Source organism: Haliaeetus albicilla, chromosome 2, assembly GCF_947461875.1.
Source record: "Haliaeetus albicilla chromosome 2, bHalAlb1.1, whole genome shotgun sequence".
Taxonomy (NCBI): Eukaryota; Metazoa; Chordata; class Aves; order Accipitriformes; family Accipitridae; genus Haliaeetus; species Haliaeetus albicilla.
Genome location: NC_091484.1, coordinates 75,913,894 through 75,925,949, shown reverse-complemented (window position 1 = coordinate 75,925,949; position 12,056 = coordinate 75,913,894). Strand labels below are relative to the sequence as shown.

The 12,056-nt window shown below is 39.5% G+C and overlaps 1 protein-coding gene across 6 annotated transcripts in view; it reads left to right on the top strand.

Annotated features, from left to right (window-relative positions):
- Window positions 1-12,056, top strand: part of CRHR2 (corticotropin releasing hormone receptor 2) — a 159,702-nt gene that overhangs the window by 117,336 nt on the left and 30,310 nt on the right. For all 6 annotated transcript variants that reach the window (XM_069778296.1, XM_069778297.1, XM_069778299.1 and 3 more), the window contains one exon: window positions 5,210-5,282. In XM_069778296.1, coding sequence (XP_069634397.1) covers window positions 5,210-5,282 — 73 coding nt within the window. The remainder of the gene's footprint in view (window positions 1-5,209; window positions 5,283-12,056) is intronic.

Below are 12,056 nucleotides of genomic sequence, written 5' to 3'. Positions count from 1 at the left end.
CCTTTCACCAGCGAAGGTGTAACTGGCCCAGATCCTGCACTACAAAAGAAAGGGGGACACAAAATACAGTCAGCAGGGCAAGAAAGACAAAGTGATCCTATTTGGGATGCAGAATATCCAGGCTGTTCTGTTGAATCTCTAGGCTCAAGCTCTCTGCCTTGGGTGGATTATCAAATGAAGCTTCTGCTTTTAAATCCATGTCATGGACAAACCCGTACACTCTAACTTATATGCATAATTTACCTCACATGCTTACTGATAAGGGAGACACCAGGTTACTCTTGGCCAACCCAGACAATTACACCTAATGTCTTGGGATGTCTTCACCTTTCTGTCTTTAATGCTGGTGTTTGCCTCGGAGTGAAACATTCACATACATCCTCACTGCACATCGTAGCCAATCCAAATGTGTTGTGCATTGAGAAAGTGCAGAATTTGGCTTCTGCCCACCATAGTCACGGCCTGGAGCCTCAGTGTTGTGCTTGCTTATTGTCAGTGGTGGGGCCAAGATTCATGTACTTTGCTCGAGAAATCAAGACTGGATGCTTCAATAGTGCCATTCCTTTGATCTAGCACATGCAGCCAGGCAGGCAGGCAGAGCTCTTGTAAATGAAGAGCTGGTAAGGGCATTAAGCTGTAAAGCAAAGGCTACTAAACGAAATCTGCTTTTTGCATTTGTAGAAATGTCATATGCAGAGGAGACTCAGTAAACAAAAGCAAACGAAGCAAAACAAGAGATGCATAACTTGCTGAGGGCTTGTCAATTGTCATAAATATTCAGTCATCTTCTCAAGCATTAAAGTATGTGAAGCTTCAGATAGTGCCTGCTCACTGCCTCCTGGCCTGAGGGAAGGAGGAGATTCTGCTAAACAGTCAAACTGAAGCACATGTAGGAATGCACCTCCGGTACCTGTGTGTGAGATGTGCACATGTGTGTATTTAACTTACTTATGGTCTATTCTCCTTTCCAGTCCATCAGCCATTGGGACAGTTCAGACTAAACTTTGTGGCATTTACAAAATCCTTTCTCTGTTCTGGGATGATATAGAAATCATGCCTTTAATTTGAATTCTGTAAGTGTGTGCAAATATAGACAGATGAGATAAAAACTTATCCTTGGCTTTGAGAAATAATTGCTGTCTGGATAGTGGAGTATCTCTCATGCGAGGAGAGGCTGAGAGGGTTGGGAGCGTTTAGCCTGGAGAGGAGAAAGCTCAGGGGGATCTTATCAATGCTTGTAAGTATCTTATAGGAGGTTATGAAGAAGGTGGAGCCAGACACCTCTGAGTGGTGCCCAGTGACAGGACAAGAGGCAGTGGCATAAACTGAAACACATGAAATTCCATCTGAGCATCAGGAAACACGTTTTCACTGTGAGGGTGGTAGAACACTGGAAGAAGTTACCCAAGGAAGTTGTGGAGTCTTTATCCTTGGAGCTACTCAAAAGCCAACTGGGCACAGCTCTGAGCAACCTGCTTCAGCTGACTCTGCTTTGAGCAGGGGGTGGACTAGACAATCTCCAGAGGTCCCTGCCAACCTCAGCGCTTCTGTGAAAACAGGCTGCTCTCCCCAGTCAGCCTAGCTGTTATGCTCCATTTATCTTGACCACTGAGGAAATCATGTGTTATTCCCCCATGTGGTTAGACCTAGCAAACTGGACACATGCAGAAAACATGTACTCCCCTGCAGCTTCCAAGACTGTTTGGGTATCCCAGTGGACAGCCCAAAATTCAGGACAAAATGCAAAACTCCTCTTCTTCATCTGAGTATGCATTTCAACTGTAACTTAAGTTGTTTGGAGGTTGAACTGGAGTTCAAGTTATGTAGCTTATAATAGTTTAAAAGCTCAAACTAGCACACAGGAAGAATGTTAAGAAAATGCTTCAACCAACTTTTTCATTTTTTCATTTTTGTACTTACTAGAGACCGTGTTCTGCATAGTGAGACAAATATAATTGGTACTGTGGCAAATATCCTGTCTAGGGTTTAGCAGTTCTTTAGCAAAATCTGACAATGCTGAAAAAAGTACTGTTAAGTCTCAACAAAAAAACTGAAACACATGATTAGGAATTATTGTAGTCATTTCATTGATGGACAGTTGGTAAGGGGAAGAACATTAGTAAGATCTAATTAACAATAATGATAAAACCAGTGGTGGGTTTTGTTATATAAAGAACTATCAGAGAACCATGAAGAATATTAATTAGTGCTGTTCAATAGAAGTGTGTTTACATATCTGAGTCTAATCAGAACTGTCTTCCTAAATTGTCCTCTTCAATATTCAGGGAGTGTTTGTTTATTCTTTCAGAGGTAAAAAAGAATTAAAAAAAAAGAAAATGGCTTTTATTTCACACACATGGAATTAAAATTATGAGGCACCAAGTAATTTTCAGTGGGTTTGGTTTCTCTTTTTAGTTTTAAAGAAATGTGCAGTGCTGATCTTATTGCAGAAATAATGGCTTATGTTGGATTTAAAGTAAGAGTTAAGATGACAGGCAGAAAAGTTTGCAATATCTCAGCTAAGGTTACAGTTAGACTGTAAATATGAAATACAGCTAATCAAATACAGACATATGTAATGTCACTGGCAAATATCTGTCCTCCTACCCCTACTTGCCTGATTTAATGGGTATATTAGAAATGTTTAGATTACAATGTAACAGATCTGTTTTATAGCCTAATGAGATGAACACCATGCTAGAAAAGCTGCTTTTTTCCCCCCACTAAGTACAAAAGGAACCTGTAGCATCAAGCTCACTTCTAGATGCCTGTGTTGTAGAAGTCTACCTTTGGCCACAACCTTGTTTCCTCAAATTGTGTGAAAGTGTGTATGTACACATGATGCTTCGCTCAATGCAGCCTTGGTCTAATACTGGGCTTCAGATAATAAATGTCAGCATTTTGCTCTTCAGTATGGGCTTACAGTTAAGCAATATTTAGATTCCAAAGAGCAATGAACAGCCCTTGCCCTGGAACCTCATTTGTGCTCTATCAGCTCTGCTCTAAATTCTCCGCTGGCTTTTTCTAGCCCAGTAAGTTCTGCCACATGCCTCAGTCTGCTTCTTGTTAGTCCGTCTGCCAGATTCCTCTGCTAGAACAGCCAGCTTCCCAGAAACTCCTGTTCTGATAGCTCTTGGTTCTCTGAGTTTCAGGCAATAATGCCCTTCAAAAACCTCTCTCAAATGTAGGTCTTGCAAGTTCTGGAGCGTTGTGTTTCCTGCCTTGGCATATCTTGTAATTCATTTTTCTTCATATCTTTCCATCTCCTTAACGAAAAACAAAAAAAACCCAGTTTCATTAATTTAAGGCTGCCCTAGGGATTCTTCTTGGATGATAACTTGGGTGGAGGAAGTACCTTATTCCAAGTCTTGCTCTCATCACCAAATTTTGGAAGATAAGTTGCAAAATAATCGATTTACAACAATTTGCAGTCAGTGCACCAGGGAATAACAGACATGTTTTATATTTATAAAATATTCAAAACTCTCATTCATTTGGAACTTAAAAGATGTAGAAATTGAATCAAGAAAAGGAAAACAATTGTGTGATACTGAATTGTGTTTCTAGATACTTGCTGTGTACCTCAACATTTCTGTACAGTCAGCTCAGTAAGAGCATTTTGCAATGGACAAACAGCTCCTTCTGTTTTAGCAAGCAACACATTTTGGAGAAAGGCTTTGGGGGCATTATGTGATTCAAAAGAATTCCATCTGAACCATAGCTTTCCTTATCTCAGTTTATTTGCCTTGAACTCATGAAGTCATGTCTTACAGACTGCACTCTCTTTGAAGCAACAAGCATTATTTCTTGAATACTTGTAAAAGTGCAAATCTATATCTGTCTCTGTGGTGTCCTTGGCTCAGGAATTACCCTTGGTTTTATGTCTCCAGTGGCACTAAGCTTATCTTTTGTCACAAGGCAAACACAGGAAGGCATAATTTTTGCTGTGTAGACTTGGTATGTGGTAGCCACAAAAGGGAAGAACACTCTCAGATTCTTGAACTCCAAAATCTACTTCCTAAGGGATCTGGAGCTCCAGTGACCTAAACCTTAAGGCATTATGATAGCAAAGTAGTCTCTGTTTGGTGGAACCAGCATCCAGACCATGTGGCTGTATCTGCAATATTAAATTAGCTGGGCCTGGAATTGTTCCTGGGGCTGGAGTCCAAATAGCATGGAGTAGTTCACATCCATATTATTAAACCCTCTTGGCCTCCAAATCAGAGTAGCTGCAGTTTGTAGAGTATTGGGAATGTCCTCTGGCTAACTCTAGCTCCAGATTTGCTCCCCAGGAATAGTTTCAGAGTTGGCTATTGTTTGGCCTGGGCCAAAACTGCACCAAGGAAAATGTAATGGTGTAAATGATTGAGTCCAGACCTGAGCCCAGTTTCTGATTCATTTACTGACATAAATATAACTGATTTATTACTCTCAGTTAAGAGAATAAAGTGAATGTTGTATGGGTTCCTGTGAAATCACAGGCTTAGTCTGTTGTATAACACAGCAGGGTGAAAAAGACTTGTAATTAGTGGAAATTAAAGTCAAGCCAGCACTCAGTCACACATGACACAGCCAGGCTCTCTGCTAGTTTGAGGCCCTTCAGTTTACCTGTGGTTTCACCTGACCTGAGTCGATTTCCCTTTGGTAATGTTGGATCAGGTATTTGCTAGCTTCAAATGATGTCTCTGTCCTGTATGCTGGATCCAGCTTGGTTCAAAGCCAATGGGAGGAACTCCTTATTCATCCAGTACCTTACTTAGACAGCATTTCTATGCAACTTGAGACATATTTGATGTAAGTAACAGCCCTTACCTTATGGAATTTAAGTGTCTCTGGGCACTGCAATAGGTAACAGATTTTTTTTCTTTACACAGAATATTTCTTTTGTCCCTTTTTCAGACCCAGCAGGACACAACTTCTGCATCCTTCTTATAGCACATTCTCACATTTCTTGGAAATATTTACATGGGCAATAGCCAAAAACATAGTGAGAACATGATTGGTCAAATGGGAGGGGAAAATGGGGCTCAGATCTGTGTCCAAAGAAAAGTGCAACTTTGTTGCAGAAAACTCAATCATTTGCCAATTATGCACATGATTAAACAACTCAGGGAATAAAGGAACATCTCTCTGTGGTGTCCTTGATATTACAATCTAAAAGTGCATTCCCCTTTATAAATGATTTTCTTATTTGTTTTGTTTCTTACAGATGCTGGTTTGGAAAAGAGCCGGGGAAATATATCGACTACATATATCAAGGGCCAGTGATTCTTGTTCTTCTGGTAAGCATGTATGTGAGTGGAAGGACACTGCCATCTCCCATTGAGGGATAATTTGATAGGCATCTGTGATGTTCTACATCTACTTTTATATAAAATAATTGCAGTGGTCTGTTTCCAGCTGTTTCCTTGACCTTAGGCCATTCTTTCCTCCTCCCTCTGTAATGCTGTTTGCCTTCCTTTGTACAATGTTTTGAGGTGTGAGAAAGAAAACTTCAAAAACAGGAGGTATGTTACAATATCTGCTCATCCACTTAGGGTCTTGAGAACTAGGGCAATTCCATCATGCACATTGATTAGAAAAATATAGGAATCATAGTAAGGAATTGCATCTCCTTGTACAGTCATCTACATCTTCTACATTCCCATCATTGCTGTGTATTTGTTTGTTAGCTTTCCTGTTGTTAAGTTTCCTTCTCAGTGCTGCCCACAGTTAACAAGCTGTTTATCTGTTTACCCAACGCTCTGTGTCCTGTGCCAACGAACAGTAGGCAGAGGAAGAGGGAAGCTCATTCATAAACCATTTTGAACCTTCGACAAAAGTGCAGTGATGCTTTCCCAGAAAATACTGGGTGCAAATGGAAAAGATCAATGCTGTTAAAAAGGACAATGATGAAAAACCCGATCCTACTATTCCACTCCCTTGCAGTAAAAGCCACTTAGGAAGAAGGCAGATGTCCTAACACAGAATTCACAGGGCTCAGTGGGTTTCCCTCTCTTAGGGAACCAAGACCTGGTATAGCTGTCCCTTGTGCCACTCCAACACCTTTGGAGAAGGTGCAAATGCTCCAGAATAGGCAGCCGCTGCCAGCTTTTTCAAGGCTAAGAAGCCTTGTCTTCTCACCCTGTCAGTGCTGTGCAATTCATGTGATTCAGCAGGAAAAAAGCATCTCTGTTGCCTAGGAAGCCAGCTACTAATCTGAATGTTTCCTAACCTGAAATCAGGAGAGTTAATTTCTGTGTTAATTGTTAAGACGCAGCAAACACATCACATTGTGCGTAGCTGAAAAGAGAAAAAACATAATAGGAGTCTGCTTTTATGTAAAAATTCTTTTCTTTATGTTCTAAGGAGAGAAATACAATCAGTGCGATACACGCAATATAATAGTGTGTCACCAAGGGAGACATCCCAAAACCACAAACAGCCTCGCAGTAAATTGACTCACTGATACAGAGACTAACTCACAAACAAATCCTATTTAGACAACACAAGGCAGCAGGTTTGCAATACTCAGAGAATTTAGTTTCCACATCATTGCCTAGAAGTCTGTGAATCTGTGAATCTACCATAACCCCTTTAGTCGACAAGATCTGGAAAACCTTTGGATGGCATCTCTGGCAGATACCATAGGTAGCTTAGAGTCATGAAAATAACTGTTCTCCCCAGAACAGCACTTTCTAGTCAAAGACCCCAAAGAGGCACACAGAAAATGGAGGTACAGTTGCAGGCTGCCTCTTTATATACAGGTCATTATATCTGCCTCTAATTTAGAGCAGCCTTGAGACCCCTCTAAACTGAGCCAATAACTATACTGCCCTGAACTGACAATGTGTATTGAACCTTTCTACGTTGGCCTGCACTTGAGCTCTAATTAAAACACAGATGAGATAACAGTAATTGCACTGTGGGGTGGAAAGCAGCTGATACAATTTAGAGAAGTAACATAAGGGCAAGCCCGCCCTTCCCTTTCCTTATTGTTACTCCCATGAGAAAGCACTGCTGGGTGAGGAAAAGAGCTCTCTAGAAATAAAATCTAAAAGGCAAATCTGAAAGCTCCTGTTGCAATGCACTCCTGATTGCTAAAATGTGCCCCCTCCTTTTTTTTTTAAACTGACAGTTGAGTCTTGTGTTTATAATTAAAATACACAACTCCACAGTGTGTTAAAGCAGCTTGACAGGCTCATTTTTTGATCCTTATGCGAATAAAATCAAATTGTATATAATGACTCAAGCATCACTTATTATTATTGGAGTTACTGACCCTTTCAAGGCTGCCATGAGAGATGCTGGATCAAGAGCACTGAAGTTTGACATCTGCCATGTACTCAGGGCAACACAGTCAAACATCACCCCTCCCAGTATGTCAGTATGCCTCTGCCTTAACGTAGATGGGGACGAAGTGCTGCTTTCCTCTTCCCTCCAGTGAACAATGGTCACCCAAAATGGAAGGCACAAAGATTTCAAAAATAGTACAACTCTGTGACCTCCTTCAGTCACAGCTAATGAGTTGGATATGAACTAATGAAGAATTGAAATGTTCAACTGAAGTTCATGTTTAATGAAAGAACATACAATTCTGTGAGACCCCAGTGTACTGCTGGAAAGATAGAGACACATGAATGTTACTAGAAGAAATTAAGGTTATTTCCTAAAGAGTGCTCACACTAAAAGCTAGAGGTCTAAAAACTCCATCAAATTACAGTTCCTGTCTACATGCAAGCACTTAGCCTGTGGCAGTTAAAAATGGTTTCACCCACTTTACTTAGTTAAGAGCCAAGTGCCCAGTGTACAACTCGGCTGAGGTTTGGTTACCTGTTAGACAAAGGTAGCATCATTACATGCTCAAGAGGCACCATTATACCAGCCAATGGCAATCTGATTAGAGTGCTGTGTTGGTAAATATTCTTAGTTCCAGAGGGATAAAACCTGCCTCTAAAGATGCCGAGTCTCTTTAAAAGATAGGAGGATTTTGTCTGTCAAAAATTATTTCCACTGGTTTTGATTTCTCATTTTCTTGCCTCTATGCATTGAACTGCTGCAGCATAAGAGAGCATAACACCAAGAAACAGGTCATGCAGGAGTTCTAAGTCTCACTGGAAATAAAGATTGGCCAAAAATAAAGCCCTTTGATCATGGTAGCAGTCCTCAAGTCCATCTTTAAACCATATTATTCTCTGTTATATCTCAGGGTACAAAAACTTTGAACAATTCAATAGAGAGATTTGTTTGATTGCTTTCTAACTTGTCTTTAGAAGAAACTTGAACACTGACTTGGGCTGAAAACAGGGAAACAATTTCAGAGACAATTTCAGAGGCAAAGGAAACTGGGTATAAATGCTGATCCTGCATATTGGGCGAGAAACCTGTATTTTTATTGACAAGAAATGTGAGGCAGAAAATGTAGGTATTCATCCTTCTTTGTTTCATTCCTGAATGGATTTTGGCTTGAACATCTTGCAGGAGAGATCTAACCATTCAGTACATTGGATGCTTTGAAATTCAATTTCTGATAGCACTAGAAAAATACACTCTGTTAGGTATTTTCTCTTCAAATTAGTGGGTTTTTTAAAATTCTGGTATCTTTCCTCAGAGTGGCATAGCCAAGTTTTAATCACACATCCCTCTCTGAAGGTAAAGAAGGGGCAAAGGGTTGGAAATACATGTCAGGGGCCTGAATTTCAGCCTGTTTTTTTTAAGAAAAATAAATTGATTATGTGCAATTTTAAATGTAATCCCTGTCAAAGAACTGGTGAACCATGAAAACACACCAAGATCAGAGGACAAACCTCAGAAAATAGGCACCAGAGGCAGTTAACTGAGCTGGTTTTTTCTCAGTAACTACTGTTGTGAACTGACCCCAGGTATGAACTGCTCTGCAATATTTCTCAGAGCTAAAATTTTATTAAATTTTCAGTTTTTCAAACAGGCAGATCAAATATTTAGTTTTTGTCAGACCTTACATTCAGCTTTAATAGATTTTTTCCCTTGTGCTTAAGAACCGAACACTTTTGTAACCTCTGCTTTTTGGGTCTCATTGAAAATAATTCACCACAATCAATTAACTGCTGGCATAAGTGGGTACATGAGCTGATATGAAGACCTGGAGTTCACTTCTGTCTCTGCCTTCATCAGCTATTTACTTTTAAACAAGTTAGATTTGCTGCTCTAGGTCTCAGTTTCCACAGCTATAAAGCAAGCTTAATGATACTTATCTTCCTTTGTAAAAGGCTTTGAGATCCCTGGATGACAAGTACTGTAGAAGAGTTAAGTGTCCTTAAGAAGATGAGCTTGTTCTTACTGCAATGTGGAATTTTGCTCAGGAGACAGCTGACACATGTGCTGAAGTGGTCTTTGTGATGTGCTAATCATTAACGACATAGCATTTTTGTGGGGGCAAGATCAAAGCTTGCCCCAGTACTCAAGGTGTGACCACACTAATGGATTTTTTGTAGCAGCATCCTGTTCTCTGTTCTATTTCCTTTTTCTTTCTCAGTAATTCCAAATATTTTTTGTTTCCTTTCTTGAGTACCACTGGGAACTGAGATGAAGTTTTCAGGGAGCTAGTGTAATTCCAACATTTCTTTTGTGAATGAAAATACCCAGAGCTCATAACTCTTCATGTAAAGTTAAGATTGCTTTACTTCCCCATTGTGCTACCTTCATATCATGTGATTTCATGTGCCACGTTATTGCCTGGTTACTTAGTATTGTGAGTCTCTATACAGCTCTTTGCAATCAGCCTTTATTTTTGCAATCCTGAGTAGCTTAGTGTCACTAAAAATCTGTCAGCCTGGTCTTCATTCCCTTTTATAGATCACTGAGGTCTGTGTTAAAACAGCACAGATCTACCAGTAGCCTCTCTCCATTGAGAAAACAGACTATGTGTGTGTGTGTGTGTGTATTCCTACCCTTTCTTTCTTATATTTCTATGTATAATGCTCTTCCCTCCAAACCTCTAACAGCCAAGTTTCTATAGGAGCCTTTGGAGAAACAAATTTGAATTCCTTCCAGAAACCTGAGTAGACTGTCTGCTGGATCTCCCTTGTCCCCATGCTGACTCTTTCAGAGGACTTCACGAACCATATAATTCTTCCCCTTTACACCTCATTTCTACAAATGCTTTTCTTCACAGTGCTTGCAAAGAATTTGTCCAGCTCCAGCTCAGTTTCAGATTATGGGATATAACTATATCTTATATCTAGCAATCACTGGCTGATGTTGTGGAAGACCGTGTCATGGAGCAACTTTCAGTAAATATCTGAGTTTGTTTAGTTTTTCAAAACCAAGACTGTGGAACAATATGGTGTTTTTTTATAAGTATGTCACAGAGGAGAGTAGAGGTACTTAAGCATATTAGTATTATTGACAAACAGGAAATTGTCATAAGTGACCATTAATACGTTTAAACTAAATTAAGAAAACTTCTAGCATTCATAGAAGTAGGCTTAATTAGCTGTCTTCTAATAGAAGTAAAGGAATAGTAGCTATTTAACATTGCCCACTTGTGCAAAGGATGCTTCAATACAACTGTTTACAATAGCTATAGGACTTGACTTAATAATTCTTCCCATCCCGTGTCCTAGTTTATCAGTGTAATGATACTGTACAGTGTTCACACATTAATTTTTTTTTCTTGAAATGTGCTGCTTTCTGCTTTTGCGTGATTATCCTAACCCCATATATGCATTTACACTTCTGAACAGTAGAGCTGTCTTTCTGCCATCCTGTTACATACATCTTTTTCCAATATGTCTTTAAAAGTATTGCAGGTAGGGAAAATAGGTTTATTAAGCAACTTAACCAATATTTATGGATTCCATTCCTTTCTGATATTGTCCAATAGATAAATAGATAATCTTTATCTTCAGTTCCTTTTGCTTGACTGTAACACTCCACTCAAAATGTTGCAGTCCACATTGCTAAAGTTCCTTTCTTTTGATCTAAAAAAGTCATAAAGGTTTGTTCACTTGCCATTTTATATATGGAAGCATTGCACCTATGTATGTATTTATATGCATTTCATATTTGTTTTTTCTGAAAAGCATTCCCTAGTTCTGTGCAAGCATCTTCCTTGCTGATATAATTGCTTCTCTGAATATTTTCTTAGTTTCTGCTGACTCTTCACACTTATTCTTCCAGTTCTGCATTGCTCTGTTCAGAGACTGAAAATTTTATTTTTATTCTTATTGATATATCTTTTTCATTTTCCCTTCTCCTTCCTGTCTGACTGGCTTATGTTTTTTCTCAACCACTGGATTGCTGATTAATTTAGTTTTCCTATTGATTTTTTAAAATTTCTTTCTCTTTACAGATTCCCAGTTCTTGCACTGCTACCAAGGTTGTAGTTCATGGCCTGCAAACTGTTGACATCCCTGAGTTTTTCTTGCAAGACATTTATCATAATTTTCACTGATTTGCAAGCATACTGTCATAGCTACATATAGGATAAAGATAATATGCTAATTTGATTACAGTCCATCCAGAATTTATCTCCAGTTCTGCCATCATTCCTATTACTGTCTTCCTGTTGTTTACATTTTGTAGCTGTGGAGTCAGTACTGTCAGACAAGCATCCAATACCATGTAGCCTCTTACAGTGCCTCTTTCTTTCTATAATTTCTAATTCTGTTTGTGAGATGTTCCACAGCCAATAAGAAACTCATATAACCAGCAGCAGTTTCCCAGAAAACTTTCTCCAAAATTCATCCTGTCAAGTCACTTGGAATACTTTCCAGCTAGGAAATGACATTCCATGAGTGAGTGGCTGGACAGTTCCTCTTTGGAGGAAGACTATCTCTTGAGTTTTGTGGTTCTTACTGTCAACACATGGCAACTTGAACTTGCCAAGCCTGGGGAACTGCCAGGTGGACTATTCACAGCAGTATGCCCATGGTTTAGGCTGTCATGTCATCTTGGTCATTTTCACTGTGCTGATGTGATGAGTTGGTTGCCAAGGGGCTACCACTCCCTCCAGGCAAGAACTCTCTGTGTGCCAGTGTTATTTTTGCAAGGGTATGTGTTTACTGGTGTTGCAACATTAAGTTTGTTCCTGACTT